This window comes from Triturus cristatus, chromosome 1_2, assembly GCF_964204655.1.
Source record: "Triturus cristatus chromosome 1_2, aTriCri1.1, whole genome shotgun sequence".
Lineage (NCBI taxonomy): Eukaryota > Metazoa > Chordata > Amphibia > Caudata > Salamandridae > Triturus > Triturus cristatus.
In genome coordinates this window covers 664,909,620-664,932,944 of record NC_140580.1, presented here as the reverse complement: position 1 = coordinate 664,932,944, position 23,325 = coordinate 664,909,620, and the positions used below count along the sequence as shown (strand labels likewise).

Sequence of the window (23,325 nt, the reverse complement as noted above, 5' to 3'; positions counted from 1 at the left end):
TTATGGTGATAAGCCAATTATGGTAAATGTCACATTTGATAGATTCTAAGAGTCATAGATTCTAAGATGTCTGACAGGTGAGGAGCTACGGCTGGAAGCTCCCTGTCTTGAGATTGCCTTTTTGGCTCTAACCCCTGGAATCTACCCCCCCCCCCCCCCTGGACCTTCTACACCCCTGGGGATCTATGGAGTGCGGTCCTTTGATTCTCCAATTCCCGTGATCGAATTAGAAGCCGGCTTCAGCAACTTCTGAGGCACCTTGAAAATCTACTGACAGCAGAGCCCTAGCAACATGGCCGATGCCCGGTGGAGCTGCCTAGGTAGCTGTAGAGGAGATGGGCTGTGAATCATCCCCTCGGCCGTCAACTACCCTCCAGACATGGTCACAGTTTCTCGTCTCTCCGCAACGTCTCCTTCCCTTGACTTCCGACGAACACCAAAAATCTGCCAATAGCGGAAGCAGCACTGCCGATGCCCGGTGGAGCTGCCTAGGTAGCTGTAGAGGAGATGGGCTGGGGATCACCCCTCGGGCCGTCACCTGCCTTTCAGGATTAACCAAAGTTGCTTGGCCTCTTCCTTCCCCTTCCGGAACTGCGGCTGGGACGCACGAGTCTTGTTTCCCCCGACAAAGCAGCAACAAGCATGTCGTACGCTGTTGCCCTGTGCCCCTGAGCTTGTTTTCCCTTTTTGAGTCTGAGTGAGCGCCCCCTCCTGACCCCACTGCTGCCTCCCTCTTCCGGGGCTGCTGCCTGGGTGCCCAAGCTGACTTTCCCTGACATTACAGCATGTTGAATGGAGACACTGCTGCCCCTGTAGCCCCGAATGTTTGTACGTGATGACCCGAGAGAGATTGGCCATCTCCAGCCTTCCTCCCTCCTTGATCCTGTGGCTGCCTCCCCCATCCAGTCCTGCTCCATGGAGTCGGTTTGGTTGTGGCTTTTGGATTGAATTTTTGTGTATCTGCAATCCCGCCATTGTGTGATGATGTTATCGGTGTCCGTGACCTGGGTCCTCCATCTTGACAGCTTCAACCGATTCTCTGATTGATGCATGCCGTTGGTCTGCGCCCTGTGTCGCCAGACTGACCATTGCCTCAAGTCGACCCCCCCTTGGGACGCCTACACCCCTCTCAACATGAATGTTCACCGCGAGGCACCCAGTTCTCCCCCTCCTTCGGACCCACTTCATATCCAAGGTGATCCGACACAGTGAGTGAGTCTGGCACTGGATGTTAGTGTTTACTTGACACCAACTGGTTTGTTGACTTTTTTGGTGTCCCCTGAAGGACTATCTTCCATTGCCTGTCTGCCAGACCTTATCTACTTTCCAGCCCTCTGACTCTCCCCCACTACCTTCTATGCTCCATGGGACTTGTTTCTGTGTTATGCTATGCTCTAGTAACTGATGTAATTATGTAACTCTGTTTATTTTCAAACGCTAACCTCATGTAAAGCACTCTGATACCTCCGGGTCTAGCCAGCACTATATAAAACTCTTCAAATTAATAAATAAATAAAATAGATCTAGTCTATTATAATAAAAAAAAGGGAAGATCAAGGCAGTAGGCCTGACTGATTCATTGTAAATACAATAGGTCTTTATGGATGGATTGTTATAGCAGAGTGGAAAAGCCTGTAGACAAATATCTTGGTACATGAATGCTTGTAGAGTACTGTGATAGGCAAGGGTTTTGTTGCTGGTTAACCCCTCTGACACTGAAGGGAGGGACTCAGGGACCTTTGCTGGGTCGAGGAGGTCACGCCAACAGGAGCTGTGACTTCCTCAGCCCAGTAAAGTTCAGCTCAGGCAGCCAGGAGCCTGCACCATTTGCGCATGTCTGCTCCTGGCTGCCTTACCTGAAAATGAACAGCATCTGTCAGGCTGACCTTTGTTCAGGCTGACAGTCACTGTTCATGAGAGACATACGGTGGGGGGGCATGGCCCCTCAGCCCCAATGGACTGGCCGCGGCTCTTGGAAGGGATATTGCGGCAGCCGCAGGTCAGGCATCCAGGACCCAGACTTGCGCTAAATGCGCAGGCTCCTGGCTGCCTGAGCTGAACTTTGCCGGGCTGAGGAAGTCACAGCTCCTGCGGTCGTGACCTCCTCAGCTCAGCAAAGGTCCCTGATGCCTTCCGCTCAGTGATGAGGGGTAGCATCACTGATTTCCTCACACCTGAACGCTTCAGTTTTAAGCCCTGAAGCGCCCAGGGTCGAGTGTCGATCAGTGACCCTTCATCACAGAGTGGGGTGGGGACAGCAGTCTCACTGACCTCATCACACTATGATGACATTGGGACTGCTGCCTGCCGTCATTGTCTGACCTAAGGTCTCCTGGGACCTCCGAGGCAGACCTGCAATTAATGTTTTGGTGTGTGTGTGTGTGTATGTTTAGTAAGGAGTGTTGTCAATGGATGTGTTTGTGTTTGCTCACTTGTGAATGCATGGCTGTGAATGTGTATGTGTGTGTATGTGCGTGTGTATCCCATCCGCCCCCCTCCCTACTAAACTTACCGGCCGTAGTACTAGTACTTCTCAGCACTATTCCAATGCTTTTAATAGTAGAGTGCCGGCACTTCTCAGCAGCAAGCAGGTACTGGGGAACAAAGAATACCTGCACTTCTATATTTTTTATTTTTTCCGCACATACCCTAATTCTCGTAACTGTGTTTCTCACAGGACTATGGGCCAGATGTATCAACGCTGTTGGCATTCACAAATGGGCCGATTCGCAGAATCGCACAGTTTGCGAACGCAAAAATGTTTTGCAACGTATCAACATTTTGGAATTCACAATATGGGTAATCGCAATTACTTGCAATTACCTAAATTGCAAATGCATTCAGGGAATCGCAATTCGTGATTCCCTACGAATTGCAATTTTGCATCAAGGAATCACAAATTACCACCAACTTCTAGTGGTAATTTGCAAATTCCTGTAAAAATGCACTTTCTTGAATTTTCTAAGGGCATGTATGTGTGCCAAATGTGCACACATGCATATTTCAGGGGTGCAATAGGGTGTCCTTTAGGCCCCCTTGCACCCTTAAAATTGCATGCGCAATTTGCAAGTACCTATTGTGTACTCCCAAATTGCGCATGCAATTCTCATTCATTCCTATTGGCCTCTAGGCCCATAGAAATGAATAGAAAGCCATTCCTTATTTGCGACTCCAATTTGCGAGTCACAAATAAGGAATGCGTAGGAACCACAATTCTATTTGCGAAACCTACATACACTCCATTTTGCGAGTCCTTAAGAGCGAATCGGTAAAATTCACTATTAAGGACTCGCAAAATACAATGTTGATACTTCTGGCCCTATAAGTATATTAATTACCGTTTTCTTTACTTTATGTTATGTGAAGAGCCAGAGCTTTTGATCGAGTTATCATACTGGCTTTCCGAGAATATCTTGAGAATTTCCTCTCTTTGAATTTCTGTAAAGATGATGTTCGAATAATTTTTAACGGTCACTAACATTTCTTTGACCCTAGCAAGTGCATTGTAAAGGAGACATTTCAGTTAAAAAACACATACGTACAGGGCACACGTATATATTCAATTTTCTGGCTAAAATAAAATGCCCTAGAAAGCAAAATGCATCAGGTCTTGATTGAACTTTTGTACATGTAATTGAGTTTATATGTTGTGTATGCAATTTTTTTTCGCTCATAGTAAGCCACTATTTTGGGGGGCATTTCCAGGTGTGGAAATTTCCATCCTCAACATTATAATATGTTAATTCTCGACTGAAAATATGGTTTGAATCTTAACTTCATCTGCTTGCTCAATTCAAATGTCGCCATGGTTTAAAAATATATTTATTTGTTTGAAAAATGCTAAATAAATGGTGACTAAAATGAGAGCTATCTCAATGCCACGCAGTGCTTTAAATGGGGAAAAATAAGTGCAGGTACTCATTAAAATAGAGGTGTGGCAAGTGGGCGGGGCTAGGGGCGGGGCTGCAGGCAAAATAACATCATACATAGACTTCTGTACCAGTTGCAGCACATAACACATGAGAAATCTGTTTATGTCAAAAAACACAGCTTAACTTATAACACAAAATGAAAGTCATGATGGCACTTTCTCCCCAATGGTCGCTGCCCACCTGATTGACAGTGCAGAGTCTGTCTAGAGACCCTGCACTGTTAATCACAGCGTGACACAAACCCTCTCACCCCCCTGCAGTTTGGGGACAATGAAATGGGCGCTGATGGAATTTTCACCAGCAACACTGTAAAAGGATACTTAAGTCAAGTTAATTACAAGCTCCTCGGAGGCAGAGCGGCCTCTGCCCTGCACTGGAGCAGAGAAACCGAGACTGCCGTGCCTGCCTTGGTTCGGGGTACCGGTACTCTCCCTGGCTACAGAGAAGTGCCGGTACTGACGGAAAAAAAATTCGGAAGTGCCGGTGCTCAGTACCGGTGAGTACCTGCCCATTTAAAGCACTGACGATAACATTTCTGTGACTGCTAAAAGTCGAGTCTACACCACTAGACTTTAGAATGTGAATGTAAGTACAAATATCTTAAATAGGTAGTTTTATGAAGCAGAGTCTAACACTGAAAGTAGCATCTGGATTGATGCTCTGAATTACTGGCTAGTACACTTTCCTTTTCCCATGTGTGTAATTTTTTTTGTTTATTTTCAGACTCAACAAATCGAGATTCCCTTGACATGATCGAACGTTGTGCATGCATCGTGTGTCTGGATGCAGCAAGTGGGGTGGAACTAAGCGAGACAAACATGGCGCTGCAGCTGCTGCATGGGGGCGGCTATGATAAAAATGGCGCAAATCGTTGGTACGACAAGCCTATGCAGGTGAGAGGTTTGGTGTTTATTTGCACCAGGATGATGAATATTAGCACGCGGAGGGGGTGATGAGCAATATACCTGAGCACGGCAATTCCTGCACTGCATCGAATGCAGTATAAATAGGCATGCCACTGAATACACCGCTTTCCAAGAAATCTACAGATGTGTCAAGAGTAACTGCAGGTTGTAGCTGAAACGGTTACAAATTCACTGAAATTAACTGATGCTTATTTTCTTTGGCTTGATGTGTTTTTTCTTGAAACAAAATGAAGTTAAAAAAATCACCAGAACAGCTTGACAGTTGGTTAACCCTAGACACCACAAAAGTGACATGCATCGGTGCATACATTGTAGTTTATGGTCTGTTGGTATTTTCTAACCACACCTTGAAAAATGTCCTCATCTTTATTTCCGTTTGCATTCCATCTGCCAGATAGAAAAGCTGACGATCTAATGTAACTTCATCACTACCACTTTGTAAAACCGACATCACTCCAGGGGGTGTATTATATATTGTAAGCACTTCAAGTGCTAATTTAAGACATGGTCCCCGACATAGGTTTATGCTGACTGGAGTCTTAAATAGCTGCAGAGCCGGAGCAGTGCACCACTTAGACAGTGGAGAATGATTGCTTACACTGGGATTTTGATGGAAATTGCTGCTTTTGGCTGTAAATATTGCAACATTTGTTGACAAATCTAAAGTAAGCAACAAAACTTAACACAATAACATACACAAAGCAACATGACTACTCAATTAAAAGATAGGACACAACACAACAAAAAGTCAAGCCAAAATTCAACCTACTACACAACAACATAAAAAACATCACTTTCGAATAATGCTGCACAGAAACAGAGCAGCACAGGCGGTCATGGACAATCAACAAGCAAGATGGCAAAAAAAACAAGGTGATGGATGGCATGCTTGAATTAATCTCAGCCACTGGCAACATCTCAAACCACGTCCCAAACCATCGCTTTTCACCCACCATGGCACCTCAGTTTGGACTGAGCCATATGCAAATCTGTCTTGACCCTGCACCAATGGGAAGAGGTGCATGGTGGGATGTGGTCGGAGTGATTGCCAATGGCTGAGATTAATTTAAGCGTTCCATCCATCACTTTGTTTTTGATACCTTAAGTATGATGGGTATGCCTAGACGTGGGTCTCATGCTCACTGTCTCCCTGTAACCAAGCTATACCTGGCTGATTAGCCCTAATACAGCTAAACTGGTCCTAGGTTGCTTGTGTGCTGGTTGAGGAAGGACTTGCCCTTATATTTTGGGCAGGACTGTTCCCTTTGGAGCAGGGTCAAGACTGATTTGCATATCGCTGGTTACAAACTTAGGTGGCATGATGGGCAAAAAGTGATGGATTGGGATGCGGCCCAAGCTATTGGCAGTGGCCAAGATTAATTCAAGCAATCTGTCCATCACTGGGTTTTTGATGCCTTAAGTGTGATGGGTATGCCGAGATGAGACTCCCATGCTCCCTGTACCACTGGAACCATGCCATACCTTGCTGATGAGCCATAATAAGTACAAAATTGGTCCTGAGTTGCTTGTGTTCCATTTTAGGTAGAACCTGACCTTGTAGTTTGGGCAGGACAGTTCCCATTTGAGCAGGGTCAGGACTGAAATGCATATGGCTGGGTCCAAACTGAGATGGCATGGTGGGCAAATAACAATAGATTAAGAAGCAGCCCGTACCATCTGCAATTGGCTGGGAATAATTTAAGCATTCCATCACTTTAATTTTGATGCAGAATGCAAGTGGTGACATATTTAGAATGTTCCTCGCCCACAGAGCGAAATCAGCAAATATTATGTGAAGGTGTAGATATCCGTGCATATAAAGTAGCATGCAGACAGCTCAAACCTGGATTTGAACCGGATCATGTGTTGAGCTAAGGAATGGTTGAGGAAAACAGCTGAAATAATGGTAAATTAGACCCTCCCACCTCAGCTGGGACTAGGTCGTGCGGCATGAATGGCTAGGCTCAGTCAGATGGTTGTCCCAACGGGACACCTATTACATGCATTTCCTCACCTCACCAGTTAGGGTGAGGGGAGGAGGAACCCATAGACGAGTATGGAGCCAGATGGGCAGTGCAACTTCCTGAATGGTCCATATATGAGAGATGGACAACTAGGCCTCAGCCAATCCCCAGAGAGCCAAGTGGAGTGGGACATCCCCAATAGCACCTCGCTGACTCCACCAGAGCCCAGGAAGCCTATACAACTCCGCATAGAGAGTAAAAGTGTCAGATGCCAGGTCTGGCTAATTCCCCTGGGTAGAAATGCATTTGAATGCAAGGCCACAAAAGGAGGTGCTGTTTGGGCACGGGGAGGGGTGTGGAAGCAGCATGACCCAAGAGGACAAACTGAAGGATACCAAAAATAATATAGGACCTCGACACACAAGTCCTAGTCAGCGGCAGTGGCACATATTAATCTTTTGGCAGCCACTTTTCATTCAAGGCATGATTGCAAGTTACAACACTGCAATGGGCAGACACTGTTGTGGCAGTGAAGAGAACTGGGTGGAAGCATCTATAGCCCTTGACGAACAAGATACATAAACCCCAGACCGAATATCAGAGGGAGGATAAGAGGACTATACAGAGACATTTGAACAAGCTACCCTGTCAATGTCAGACATAACAAGCCAAAGGGTCATTTAAAACTCAGCAGCTCCATGTAGTCAGTCAAAGGCAAGGTGGCTGAATAAGTCTGGACTTTATGCAAGAGAGCACTGAGTAGCCGTACCTGTCCCATGGGAAGAGGGCAACAGAATGGGCAGAGATGGAGAGCAAAATTTGGCACAGTAAAGTTGGCTAAAAAAGTATTATTCTCCCAGAGATTACAGGCATTAGATAATGGACGAACCCTCAGGCCAAAATCCAGAGGGCCAACCTCAACATCAGGAAAGATCAATGTTGAAAGAGGTGCTTACAGCAGGCCATGAATCCAGAACTGTATTAGAACATACAATAGAGACTGAAACAATAGATATAGCCTTCATTAGGACTATTTTAGGAAAGTCTTTGGAAGAGAGGGTGCAGTAAGATTTAAAATGGAACAAAATTCAACCACCATTAAAAATCTGCAAGAGGAGATGAAAACACAGACAGAAGACAACCAGGGGCTGCCCATCATAGCAGAAAATTTAGAAGGATGTTCCCAAAGAAACAACATATGTCTGGTTGGAAATACAGAAAAGACAGAAGGTACATCAGTCGAGCAGTACATTGAATCATTAGTTCTCAACAACATCCAATCCAAAGAGATGTCCAAAATGTTTGTGGTGGAATGTGCACATCCTGCTCCTGGACCACCATCAAAACAAGGGTCATGACCAAGTCCTATAATTGCACATATCTTGGATTATAGGTACTGTGAAGCAATTCTTAACAGCATCAGAGTTAAGGGGCCCTTCCAGTTTGAAAACATGCAATTTAATGTATTCCCCGATTCTACCCACATGGTCCAGGCTAAACTAAGATGCATTGATGAGGTGAAAAAGAAGTCTTGAAAAAGCTTGCCTTGTCAATGATCATTAAAAGCGGTGTGTGCATCCTGAATATTGACTACAGAATATCGTGGGTCACTAACATTATAGACAGAATATTGAGGGACAAAATATTAAAAGTAAGTATGAATAGATTTTCTGTAACTCCACAAATATGTACCTACGTGGTACATATATCTATAGGGTATGTAGCTGTGGAGTTAGTAATCGAAATCTGTATTTCCACTTACCTTTCAATATTTTGTCCCTCAATATTATGTCCTCAATATTCTTATATCAAATTATTCTTGCGGTTCATAAGGCATAAGCAGTATTACAATCAGTTTGATCAATTGTGAGTTGTTGGGATTAAGGTGAGCAACAGATGCCTTGAGCTTTGGAGGGATGGGTAGTTTCAAACCTGTCACACAAGGTGGTTGGAAGGAGGAAGATAAGCAGATGGCATACCTGTAAAAACTGAAAATACAATAATTAGCAATGTCCACACATGCAGCGGTGACAGGAGAGGGAATCTAATCCCTCAAAAAACTCAGTGACCTAGATAAAAGAGATTAGAGATAATTTAAAAATAGTGACCACAACCGAGTGAGCTACCAGAGCCCGGTATGCTTTGGGGGTCCTAACCAGACCACACAAGGTACTGACCTTCTACGTCCTCCTGATGAGTTGGGGCTGCTTGAGTGCCAAGGTCGAGGCACAGACATTACTGGACCCAGCTGGGTGAGAGGCTGGAAGATGGTAGTCCAGCACCCATGCTAAGCCAAGAATCCACGATACGGCTTGCGCTCTGGCGCAGCTGCCACACCCTTATTAACCGGCAGTGGATGTCTTGGGCCAGTTTTCTCCCTTTGCCACCCCCTCGTCTTCTGTGCAATATATAACTGTGAGTCCAAGGTGGGGGTGTAGCTTGGGTGCCTGCCCTGCAGCGGTGGATTTGGCCGCTGTCACCAGGGCTCTCTCATCTGCTTTGGACTTCAGCTGTCCCTATGGCTGGCCTGCGGACACAATATGTGGGCCCTCTCTCTCCCCCCCTTCCTTTGGATATACACCCAGGACCTTTGGTGGTGGCGGCACTCCGCCTCAGCCCAGGAGCAGTGGTTTTGGCCACGTGGGCAGCAAGACCCCAATTCGGTTCTTGACCTATAGCGGGAGAACGGCAACCTGCAGACTACCCCCAGACCGGGGAACAACAAGTGCAACTTTGAGGTGAAGGCTTACTGAGGTCATCCGGATCCAATCAACTGGACCTTCATATTCCTGCCCATACCCTCCTACAACTGCAGCACCTTCCTGTAGCTCTCGGCGTTGCACAATACTCATGCACTAACCCTACAGGGTCCAGTGGACAGCAGAGGGAATGGACTCCTCCTCCTTCCCACTCAGCCTTCTAGAGGCTTTCCATGACAGGTGGTGGGGACTGCTTATCTGGGGCTCCTCTGATGGAAATGACTAATCCACAAGACCCCTCTTCCCCGGGGTAGAGTGGAAGTGGTGCCTGAGCTGCTGGAATACTGGACCTCTGGGTAGAGGGCTCAGCGACAACTCACAGAGGACCTACACTGGCTGCACATCCTGATCGCTATTTCGCACAGTGGTGCAAGGGGCCAGGGTGCATTAAGGATTTGAGACTTTTGACCGCAGTTGGTTGGCACTGCCCTGCAACACTATTCTTGCCCCCACTGTCATTGCAGTTCTTTTAGTCCTGCCTCCAATGTGATATTTAACCTGCTCCCTGAGCCGCAACAAACCTTCATCATCGTCACAGGCCCAAAGCAAAATTGACAAATTCACGGCCCCAGCACAGGCCCCATGAGGGCCCCCCAACCACCCTGTAGCACAGCCAGGGGCAAGGTGACATTGAGACGTTCCTACCGGCTATTTAAACCTCTAGTCTGTCCTTGAGTCCAAGATCGAGGTTTCTCTGCTCTGCCATGATCAGCTTGGAGTGGTGGATAGTCATGAAGATGAAGGGATGCGTTTCAGAACTGGAGTACAAGCTTTGGGAACTTACATCCACTGTGTCCTGCCTCACCGCCACTGCAAAAACAAAGCAGGACCATATGGAAGACACCAAAACCAGGACAAGGTCCTGTAATCTATGTTTTGTGGGCTTCCCTGAGGGAGTCAAAGTTAAGAGCCCAGTGGCCTTTCTTGAGCCGTGGCTCCAATCCTAGATCCCTCCAGAACATTAATACTTATGTTTTGTTATTAAATGCGCCCACAGTGCCCTAACATAACCTACCCCTGGGGTGCCCCAAGACCCATAATAGAAAAGATCCTCAATTATACAGATCAGGACAAAATTATGCAGGAGAGACGCTCACTGGTTGTCTAACTCCAGCGCCTAAGGGGGTCAAAGGGAAGACATGTCTCTCTAGCGGTCTCCTCTTTCCTCCACAGTTGCCGGGACCCAAGGTCGAGAGCAACCGAGAGTACGACAGTAGCTGGCCCTTTAAAGAATCCGCTACAGAAACGAGGCACGTCTTCTGAAGGACGGACGGACCAATCACGGAGCACCATATTACCTGCTGGGACGAGAGAGGCAAAGTCGACGACCAGAGGTGAGAGAGCATCTTCAGCAGAGTTCCCGACGAGACCGAAGAATGAGAGAAGGTGCTGCCAAGGAGAGGGGGTCCAGATGACCGTCTGCCGGAGGAGCCCCGCGACCACAAGTAGGACGCACCGCCGCGCCACGGCCCAGGAGGGTCGTGGCTTCAACAGGTGCGTACACGCCTTCAGGGATCCGGGTGTCGGGTGGGCTTGTCAGCCTCAGAACAAAAGGAAGGCGAGAACTCGGCAGCAGGTCTATAACCACCGGAGACCGGCCGCGTGTATACTCCATCCTTCTTCTTCTGATATTTCCTGGTGACGGCTTCCCCATCCCGCACTCTATGTTATAGGAGGTGTTGAGTCCCTCACTCCTTCCCCCTCACATTGGCCTCTTCGCTTGCACTAACAAGTGCCTCTTTCTTTTTTTTAAGCCAAACGGGAGTCCTGTGCCTGAAGACTTGGTGGTGCATTCGACTAAGAGACGGGCCCTGAAGACTACAACCAAGGGACACACAGCGAACCCCCCACTATTCCTAAAAGGAGTGGCAAAATAAAGAGAAATCAGTTAAACATATCGGGTTTTCTGAGACTTCTATTTGTACCTCGTGACACCGGTAGAGCTGCATTTCCAATCACAATGTATCATGATATTCAGGGACTACATTTGAGCTGTGCAACAGATGAGAAAATCCTATGATAGGACCAACCAGAAACTGCGAGGCCTTAAAATGCAATACATGCTCATGTTCCCTGCAAAACTAAAAGTAACATATGCCTCCAAATCCCATTTCTTCACATCTCTGATGGAAGCCTGGGAATGGGCTACAGAACAAAGACTGATTTGCAACACCCTGCCTCTCATGTAGGGAATGACTGACAAACCTCATGGGCCAGACTGTCCATCGCAAGTCATGCAGGCGACGGAGACAGAACTCTTTGACGTAGACCTCATCTCTCTAAATCCTCCAAAAGCACAAAAAGACATAATTGAGGCAGTAGGCGTCATCCCCTCGCTCCTAAGATGTCAGAAACATTGATATGTTATGAACAATGGATCCTGCGAGCCCAGAAATGTGATCTTAATTCTGTCAACACCACTGTATTCTGTGTACTATTACTTACACTAGGGAAAACAGGAGCTCATGTTTGAATCTACACCTAGTTTGTTAGGCAGGCGAGAGATGCTTCTAGACGGACGTGTAGGGTGGGGGCTGTTGTGGGGGGTCACTTGGGTGACAAGTTTTGTTGTTGTTATTGGTACAATGTTTCCATGTGGCTGTACATAATATGAAGTACACACCACTTCAGAGATACCCAACCTGCCACTCGACATCAAATGCAGTATGCGACACACACTGTTGCTGGTTTCCGTACCTTCCATTTTTTGACCACCACATACATGTATGAGTTCTTGATCATCATATGGAACTTTAATGGCCTGAATGATTATATAAAGTGGAGAGCTGTTCCTGGCTTTGAGAATCAACCCTCCCCATCTATCCTCATGCTCCAGGAAACTCACCTATTAGACAACAATTATGCACTCCTGGCACAGTATGGGTAAAATAGGGTATTCCATGCTGGCCACACTAGGGGTTCCAGGGGGGTCGCCATCCCTCTTCACATAACCTTCCCTTAGTGATGTCAGAGGTCACACTAGGCTCCCAGGGAAGATGTGCAGTGGTCGAGGGCACCATTGAAGGGCAACCTATCCATTTACTGAGTGTCTATATCCCACCGCCTCCTGGATAAAGCTACTTTGGGGAAGCTCCGAGATGTGATTATACTACTGTCCCATGGAATTACCTTTGTGGTAGGGGACTTTATTAATGTGCTAAATCCAGCAACAGACTCCACGAGGCTCAAGCAGTCAAGTATGGATAGAGGGCTGAAAGATTGTGTGCATGCCTAAACTCTCTGATGCATGGGGACATGTCACCCTAGCGAAAGACAATACATGCACCTGTCAGCAGCACATAAATAACCCTTATGCATCAACATACTGCTCCTTCCTTCCCCTGTCCTGGTTCACACAACTGACTCCAGTATACTACCTAGGGGTTTTTCAGAATATGGTACCTCACAAACAAGACTTTTACAAAGACAGTAGGCATTCTTCATATTAAACAAAGATTCAGTAACCTCACCCGAGGACAGAATGCAGAACAATGTCATACATTCACCCCAGTACAGAGATCTGGGCCTAAATCCATCGTCTTTTTTGCTCACCATGCTATTCCAGTTTGAACCCAGCCATATGCAAATCAGTCTTGACCCTGTGCCTCATGGGAACAGTCCAGCCCGAACTGCCCCCCGAAACCGGTCCTAGGATGCTTGATTCTGGTCCAGGGAAGACATGGCTTGGCAGTTCGGGCTGGACTGTTCCCATGAGGCACAGGGTCAAGACTGATTTGCATGTGGCGATGTCTGAACTGGGGTGACGTGGTGAGCAAAATAACGATGGATTAAACCCATATCTGTGACTGGGGATGAATGTTTTGCCAATGTGCAACATTGCGTCCATCATCTTGTGTGTTTTGCTGTTCGCCCTATGTGGGAAGGGTATGCCCAGATGTGGGTCCCGTGCTCACTACGCCACTGGAGTCAAGCTATCCTGGCTGAAGAGGGGTGATACCCCGAAACCGGTTCTAGGATGCTTGATTCTGGTCCAGGTAAGACATGGCTTGGCAGTTTCGGGCTGGACTGTTCCCATGAGGCACAGGGTCAAGACTGATTTGCATATGGCCATGTCTGAACAGGGGTGGCGTGGTGAGAAAAATAACGATGTAATAAACCCAGATCAGTGACTTGGGGTGAATGTTTGCCAATGTGCAACATTCCGTCCATCATCTTGTGTGTATCTGTGATTCTTCCATTTAGCAATGCGGGTATCTGAGGAACAAGCCAGTCAGGGAATGCATCAAAGCCATCAAACACCTTCTTTGAAGGAAACATGAGTAAGTGTACTCAGAGATCACACTTTGGGAGCTATATAAGATGGCAAGCCATATCTAGTATTAATAGGAATAAATAGGAATGGGAAAGAAAAAGCTCAGACCATAAATTAATTACTAATACATTTTAAGCAGAGCCATATACTACACCCACCAGATGACTCTCTTAAGGGAAGAATACAAGGGATTGACCGAGATAGAAGAATGTCCTAGAAGCCTTTTTATGCAACCCTGCTTAAATTAAGTCAGCAACAAGGCTGGCAAGCTTCTGGCAAAGCTTTCAGAAAGGGAGGATTGTCAAAAATGGATCAGACAGGTAAAAGACAACTCCAGGAATGTATTCACTACAACTAAGGAGACAGACAATACTTCTGTCCACTATTTTGGAGCAATGTATGAGGCAACATTGACATGCTCTAAAGAAAACCTTTAGAGGTTCACCCAAGACTTGCCAACCAGTACCCTCACTGATGAGGACTAGGGGAAACTAGAGTCAGAAATTAGTGTTGAAGAGCCTTCTGAAGTGATAACCCAAATTAAAAGCAGGACAGTCCCTGCCCCAGGGAAATCTTCAAATGCCTAGCGGGAAAACATATTGAACATATGCATTCTATGTTTTATAGAGCTGAAAAAGAAGGCTGACTCCAGATTGACATATACCTAGTTACAATATTTCTTATACAATAACAGAGTAAGCCACAGGAAGAATTGTTAAACATTAAGAACAAAATAGTAGCCAACATCCTAGCTAATGGACTTACTAATACATACACATCAGTTAAGGTTTATGTCACCCTTTTACACCAGACACAGCTTATTCCATCTGTACAGCTGCTTATGTAGGGCAAAAAAATGTAGGTGAATTTGCTGTAATTCAATTTGGATGCCGAGAAAGTGTTTGATCAGAATACTGAAGGAAAAATATTATGCGACAGAAATATCGTTGCAGAAATATTGAGGACAAAAATATCATGAAGGTGAGTTTCTATGGGTAAGCAAAGTGTTACTATACTTAACTCCATAGATGTACCGTAACAATATATATATATCTTCAAGGTATGTAGATGTGGTTTAAGAATGGTAAATCTATACTTGCTTATTTGCACTTACCTTCTGGATATTTTGGTCCCCAACACTTTTGCAGCAATATGTTTGGCACACAATGTTTTTGCCCCAGGTATTCTCTGCTCTCCTCTTCGATAACCGTCAAGATGGCATTTAACTCTGTTAAAAGGCCTTTTCTCCCAAAAACTTTATTTACCCAAACACTTTATTTTACTTACAAACGCCTACTTTACACCCCAGCGAAACTAGCCTCCTTTTCTGTAGACTCTTCCTCCACCTGCTGGTCCTGCTCACATCCCTCAGCGGACTTCAAACATATGCTTTTTGACTGCCCCTCCATTACCCGTTTTTGGTTACTAGTTTGGTCCCAAATTAATACAATTTTTAACACTCAATTATCTTTCTCTCCTTCTAACATCTTTTTAGGTTCCTTATCACCGTCTTGGCCACACTCTGCTTCCAGTCCCTCGCTAATTGATTTGTTATTAGCAGTCGCACTCTATTTAATATCTTCCAATTGGAAACAAGCTGACAAGGTTACTTTCAGAGCGTGGTGGAATGCTGTTTGCTTTCATCACAGACTTGATACTAGTCATGTCCAACCCATCTCTTTAGCTATTAAAAGAGAACTTTTATGGCTCCCTCTGTCCTCTTACTTAACCCGCATTGCTTCAACACCAGTGGATACTTCTGATGACGTTAGAAAACCTCCTTGAATGTTCTCGTTGTCTTTATGTTTAGATACAAGTATATTTTTAATGTTACTCCTTTTAATGGTTTGATATCTTATGGTTATTTTATATTCGCAAACGTCTTTTTGTATTGATAGAGATTACGTTTTTGATATTTCCTCCTTTTTCCATACTTTTATTATAGTTTTGTTCTTCCCTTCTCTTCCCCTCCCCTCCCCCTTTTCTTATTTCCCTCCTTTTTATTCCTCCCTCATTATTCCCTGTTTCATTATAAATACCGATTATCTATTTACTGAAGTTTATGTATTCTCTTATATTGTCATCTTTTATATATGATGTATTTTCTGTATTTTCTTTCATTAGGTTTCAATAAAGTTTAAACTTTAAAAAAAAAAGGCCTTTTCTAAATGCAATACGGAAAAGAATGGGGTTTGGCTCAGAATTCATAACCTGGGTTAAATTATTCTACACAAGGCCCATGGCCAGGGTGAAAGTACATGGCCCCATGTACGAACCCTTTCATTTGTGTTGGGATACAAAATTTACTTTTGTGTTATTATGCAATATTTCACCAAAATTATGTGAAATTATCCGTAATTATGTGAAATGCAAAACTGGCATTTTTTGCTGTATTTTAGTGTGAAATACATCTCGTTTCCACTTTGGATAGGACGCAGCAGTTCATTGTAAAACAAAAGTGTAAAAAAAAGAAAGCATTACAAATAACAGCTGCTCAAGCTCTGTCATTTGCATTGTTTCCATGCATTCACAGTACATCTTTACTGTAAATGGCACACTTGTGTTATATTTTTGCCACAAATGACCCATATTGACATGATGTGACATAATAGCATTCTTCCCAGAATTTCATGTAACAAGAGTAACAGAAATTACATTAATTATGCCAGCGTAATACACGTTTCGCCAAGGCCTAGTACCAGACAAATGTCCTCGCTCTTCTTCAGCGTGGCCAAAAAGCCTTTGCCTCTTGGGTCCATAAGGTGGCCTCCGAAATTACTACTGGGCATCTCAGCATCTGTCTTTAAAAACTGGGCATTCAGTACCCAACGGGAATTGTTGATAATGGCTGACAGGAAGACAGTGAGAGAGAAATGTCACTTGGAGGCACAGGGCAAGGGGAATAACCAATATATGTCCGTCCCGCACGAAAACAGTGCTTAAACTCTGGCAAATAGCAAATCGTAAAATTGGGCGGGAAAGGGGAAATGACAATAGAAATGATACAATGGAAATCAGGAATGCTAAGTGAGCTGCAGGGCCTGGAGGGCTTCCAGAAATGTGACCTAATTGGTATGTCAAAGCTGGGTAATATCTGGGGATCAGGGGGCCCAAACCATTCAGGGCCCTGAAAGAGGAATACAAACCATCCAAATCAGAGCACTCTTGATACCTCTCATGCAGTGAAAAAGATGATTCCCATACACAAGGTGATAAAGGAGGAATCCTCACTGGAATATTGAGTGCTCTCTGCCCCACTATCAAACATGGCATATCCTTGATGTATGGGACACTGGTAACCTGGGTGTAACTGTTCAAACGTAATATGAGTCAAGAAGACCAGGGTTGCAACTATATTCATAATTTCTTACACATGCAATGGGATTTGCCCCCATATGCAGAGATTCTTGAATGGAATAAAAAAAACAGATCCAGAGAACCATTGAAACAAATTTTGAAATTGCCAAAAAACTGGCAGTGCTTGGCATATGGAACAACATAACTCTACACGGATATAAACTTATTCTTTGTGATTTTATCGTGATGTATGCAAAAAGAGATATCTTAAAAGAATGGTGCTGCCCCTAGAATATTGGAAAGATATGGTGACCATGGAAGGAACGCAGAGAACTATTTTGAGAAGAGGCAGAAAGCTCAAAAAAGGAAGGGGTTTGATGAAAATTGATATGCAGAGTGTTAGAACTAAGATGTCTGGTTGGCAGAGGTATGCACCCTGTCCAGGCAGGAACCACCATTATAGTAAGGGTAAGCTATATACACACTAAAAGATTACCTGTGCTCATCCTCTGGCAGCTTAGCAAAGAGCAGTCAAGCTCATCTAAAGAGGTAATGTGTAAAGTATTTGTGCAACACACACATATACACAAGAACACAATGAAAACACCACAAAAAAACTCCACACAGGGTTTGAAAAAGAGATTATATTTTGATGAGTAAAACAAGACCACAACAACACAAATTCAATAATTAGAACCAGAGTTATTAATTTTGAAAGAAGAAATCAAAAAGTAGTGCTTAGAAGAAAATAGCCCTTAGGGGGTACTTGAGGGTGCGCTGGACCAAAGTAAATCCAAAGTTGAGGCCGACCGCAATGGAGGTCAGGCCGGCTCCTGGACTCATGCAGGTCCTGCTGAAAAAGTTCCTTGGATGGAGCAAGCACCGACGTCGAACACCTGCTGTGTCAGTTCCGGTACGCGCAAGCGATGAAGGCTATGTCGACGAACCCCTTTACGAGGCACTGCGTCGTTGTCGAACCAAGCTGTCCATCATCGTAGAGACGCACAGTCCATCAAAGCAATGTTGTAGATTAGCTTCTGCGTCGGCGTCGAAGGGCAACAAGTCAATGCTGATTGGCACAAAGTTGTCACTGAGTCGATCTTGATGGTTCTGTACAGCAGAAGTCACCTTTCAAGGTGCCCAGGACTGGATTGGCACCATTTGGCAGAACAGGATTCACAGATGGCAGAGTCCAGGTGCTGTTGCAGGGTTGGAGGAAGTCTTTGATGTCCATGAGACTTCAAAGCAGGGGGCAAGCAATTGGAGTCACTGTGGGTTCATGTGAACAGGGTCCAGCCCTTGTCTTCAGCAAGGGAAAGATCAGCAGGCAGCAGGGAAGCACAGCAAAGCAGAAAAGCAGTTCTTCCAGAGCAGCGGTCAAGCAGACTGGCAATCCTTCTAGCACATCAGTCTTTACTCTTGGCACAGTTCCTCACAGGTCCAGTAGTGTCCTGTCTTGGTAGGGTCAGAGCCCCAGTACTTATACCCAGTTGTAACTTTGAAGTAGGGGTGACTTCAAAGCTGGCCCTTGAAGTGCACAGGTCCCCCTTTCTTCCCAGCCCTGACTCCAGACAAACAGTAGGTGGCAATCAGCCCTTTGTGTGGGACACAGGACACAGCCTATTCAGGCGTATTAACTGCCACCCTCCCTTCCTGCCCAGGAAGAGCTATCAGAATGCAGGGAAACAGATAATTTCTCTGTCACACTTACTCTTCCTGTGTTTGTGGCTGTCTAGGGGGAATGCACAAAGTGTAGGTGTCACCCATCCCAGACTTTAATTGGAAACATGCTGCAAGGTACACAGAGCAGTAAGAGCAGATAAATGTCCACATTCTAATAGTTAAATATATTAGGGTCGGGCCCTTAACACAGCTAGAATGGGCCGATAAATACTAAACAATCAAACACATCTAGCTGGCTATTTGATAGGCTGCCACTAGTTTAAGCAGACTAAGACCAAACTACCTAATAAGATGGTCAACATCATTTATTAATTCATATTTGTTCATTTTTCTTCGTTTTTTATATTCAAAAACACAGAAATCAATACACTTCACAAATTACATAACATCAAAAAGACAGAAATCAATACACTTCAAATCGAAATTAGGACAATAAATAACAGTTTGCAACCAGTAGTGAAAATGTTCCAGTCAAAAACAAACAGCAAACAGTGCAAAGAGTAACCCCCGACAACAATTTCATAGGAACAACCACGGGTTACAGACCAACGGGGATAGACATTTCAAGCATCAGAGGATATACATTTTTAGTACATTATTTTCACATGTCGCTGTACATGTTTCTATAGAAATTTGTTCCCTTATGGTAGTTTGTGCCAACGCGTTTCAAATCCCATTTTATTACAAGGGATTCTCTTCAAGGCTGAGACTGGAAAGGCCACTAGTGTGGGTGGCACAACCAGTTCTTCTGGCACTCTAGTTGCATTTAGATTATAAGCACTTGGTATATGGTATACCACTTCATAAGGGACTTATAAGTAAACTAAATAGCACTGGTCAGCAGTGGTAAAGTACTCAGAGTCCTAAGGCCAACAAAAAGAAGGTCAGAAAAATGGAAGGAAAGCAAAACGTTTGGGGTGACCCTTCAGAGAGGGTCATTTTCCAACAAAGAGGATGCATATATTCCAAGGAATGGTATAAATTGTGCCTGAAATCAAATAAATGGAATTGCCAGCTGCTAGAAATGATATATTTTTATGAGGAGGGGGGCATTTATTTGGCATTTGTTTTCTGATGTGTAAAAATAATGTCAATACTACCACTTCCACAAACCTGGCTTAGTGATAAAAGGTTCTTATACTAAGCAATGCCTTAGCTTTCTACCAAAAAGTTAAAATAACACTTGTCAAATAATGTTTTGTTGTCTAGGTCAAAGTTTCTTGGTCCAGTCCCTCTCTACCCCAATTCTCCCATTTCCAGCACTCTTCTCTTTTTCCCAGGTGGTCGAAAAATTGAGCAAGCTGTGACCCTGTTGTAAGCTGCCAATTGGTGGCATTGCGAAGGTTTATGGTACTGAATTGTAATAATTATGTGTGTTGAAATTTCATAGTATAGTCGCTGGCCAACATGAGCCATTTCGACTGGAAAAAGTTGATAAATATTTAAAAATTCACACCTGACTAAACAAAATTTGACTTACAAAGCGACATGCGTGGGTGATATTAGATCAGGCAATCAGTCAACACCACCTTCCTATTTGAAAAGTGGCTTGGTATTTATTCATTTTCTTTATTGTTTTCGTGTTATGCAAAATAAATAATATTATCTGTAAAATAAAGGTTGGGTTTTAAAATTAACACACGTGAGGTTCCAAGAGGAGGTCGGAGATCACAGTATAGGATTTATTAGGTCATCTTATATTGATGTCAGTTCCTTGACAAAACATAATCTTTCAATCTATATCTTCAAAGAAAAGAAATGTGTTATTATTAAAATAAACATTTATATATGTTTTATTGCTCTGTATTGGAGAAATAAACAGCAGTGATACAATCACAGGAGTGCCGGAGTCATTTTTCCAAATTGCTGAAGCTGTCAGAATAAATCCTTTGACAGATTCCTAGCTCGTGGATATAGGGGCAAGGATTTGAAGCTTGCTTTATCCAAAGCGAACAGCATGGATCGTATCGATTATCTGGGAACAGTGTCCAAAAAGACCATGTGCAAAAATACCATTACTTCCTCTGAACCAGCTTCTGTTCGGCTAATCACCACCTTTTGCAGTCAGGACAAAGAGATAAGAAAGGTCATTTATAAGAACTGGCCTATTATCCAAACTGATCTTACCATGTCACAATTGGTCCCTAGTCTGCCTCAGATTACTTTTAGGAGAGCACCCTCTATGAGGGATGCCCTGGTAAGAACGAGCCCAGAGATAACTAAGACAGGTACATGGCTGTCCAAACGCACAGGGTTCTTCAAGTGCTTCACATGTAGGGCCTGCAAGTTTGGAACCACCACGTTTGAGTTTACTAATGCTTTTGAATCTAACTCTACCAAAATATCTAGTTTTTTACTTGCAAAACGGATCATGCAGTATACATACTTGAGTGTTCGTGCAAGCTAAAATATGTTGGTAGCACAAAATTACAGGTATTCACCCGCATTTTACAACATCTTCGTGCTATTGTAAACTCAGACGCTAGCTACCCGATGGCACGCCATTTCAAACTAGTTCACCAGAATAACCTGAATGATTTGAGATACTTTGTTATTGATGCGGTACCTAAATTATCAAGAGGCGGCAATAGGGAGAAAAGATTGAGGCAACTAGAATCCCACTATATATTATTACTTGACACCAAGATGCCCAACGGGCTCAACACGGGAGAGGATTTGCACAATTTTGTATAAACACAAGCTATATTCCACCTTTTTGTTCTGAGACTAAGGGGATTTCTTTTGTGAATATCATTTTTGCTGTCTTTTTAACCAATTTCATGCTCTGTTTTTTAACCTGATTTTAACCTTTTGGGGTTTCTTTTAGGTTTTTAACTGGAGTTTGTTTTTGGATTTTTAGACGGTTTTTATGATGCAACATTGTGATCTCATCATATTATGATTTATATCTGAATGAATAATATCTTACATCTCATTGCCATTCGAGTATTGGGCCGTTGCATTAATACACACGCTTGTCCTTCTCTATGCTGCTAACTCCGTGTGTGTTTTTTTCTGATTTCTGACACGTTACTAAGAATTTTAGGATAATTTTGCGTTTTCTGCCCTTGATGGAGTTTATTTATTGGTTTGTGGTTCTGATGCTTATTTTGCACATGTGTTATAGATCTAGATACACTAGGAATCCATCTGCTGCTAATAATGATAATGGCCTAAGCACTTGCACTTTCATATATCTCTGCCCCATAGGGGGGTTTTAATGGGACGGAGTGACTCTGTTTTGCACATGCTATTTGTTTTATGCATTGTTCTTATTAATCTGTATCTATTTATACTTTGTATGTTATGATATTTAATTGCACTTGCACTTTAATATCAATTACCGAAAGTCGCACTATCAGTGCTTAGGTAACAGATACTATATAGAGTGTGTTTCGAATGAAATAGTTATAGCAGAGCTCCCTTTCGGAATTTTCCGATTAATCAGCCATATTGCATTAGTCCAATATCCTAATCATTATATACAAGGGGTAACATTGTTGACCATGACCTCCTTCAGCAGCAGCACATTTTGTTCAAAATAAATTTTTAGGCATCATCCACGTATATTACCATATATCAATACTCACCTATTGTGAATCTGCTACAGCTCCCTTTCTAAATGTCTGCACATTTAAAGTTTGTACCTACAGGCCTAACTGAATAACGGCCGTGAGATTAGGGGATCTTCCCCGTCTCCCAGAATTATATATTCTTTTTTATTTTTATTTTAAGCACTTGCTGTGCTTTAATCACATTTAGCCTCCCGCGTAGTCAGTCATAGGTCGTCACAATGATTTTATGGTCAGGAACTTTCTATATTGTTTTGAACAAATGGAGAATATCTGTACACTATATATATTACAAATGTTTTCCAGGTTTAAATATTTATTTTTCCTGGTGATGATATTGTTTGTTCCTGACCATGGTAGTATGTTGTTTAGCTTCATTGTGTATTGTCATTGGCTGTTTAGGGAGGAGGGTACTATGTGAGACAATTTAAAGGAATACTTGATCTTAGCGTGTCATGTGATCAAGGTCATGGGAACGCAACACAAACGCGTCATGTCAGGTTGCATGGAATAAAGTTGCATTGAAAATTGGACACTGGTAGTACGCTGTGGTCTGTACCTGTGTGTCTCCTTTTTGACTACGGAGAATGGGACGGTGATTATTCATATATATGTATATATTTATTTATAGATATATATATATTCCAATTTTAGAAAAGCTCCTCCGGATCGACAGGGACCCACGGAAAGTGGCGCGCACGCCGGCAGAGCATACCGGCTGTTTAAATGACTCACTTGAAGTTTTGTAAAAACGCGCGCTCTCAGGGCAATCAAACTCCGTTCAAAAATCCTGTTCTGCAGTAGTGTTTATTAACACAACGCGTTTCGACTGCGACACGTGAACAAGACTGTGGACACAGTCGAAACGCGTTGTGTTAATAAACACTACTGCAGAACAGGATTTTTGAACGGAGTTTGA

At 43.8% G+C, this 23,325-nt stretch overlaps 1 protein-coding gene across 1 annotated transcript in view; it reads left to right on the top strand.

The window, feature by feature from the left end:
• CHAT (choline O-acetyltransferase) overlaps positions 1-23,325 on the top strand; it is a 314,503-nt gene that overhangs the window by 171,059 nt on the left and 120,119 nt on the right. The window contains exon 7 of the mRNA XM_085615102.1: positions 4,656-4,825. Within this exon, the coding sequence (XP_085471228.1) occupies positions 4,656-4,825 (170 nt within the window). The remainder of the gene's footprint in view (positions 1-4,655; positions 4,826-23,325) is intronic.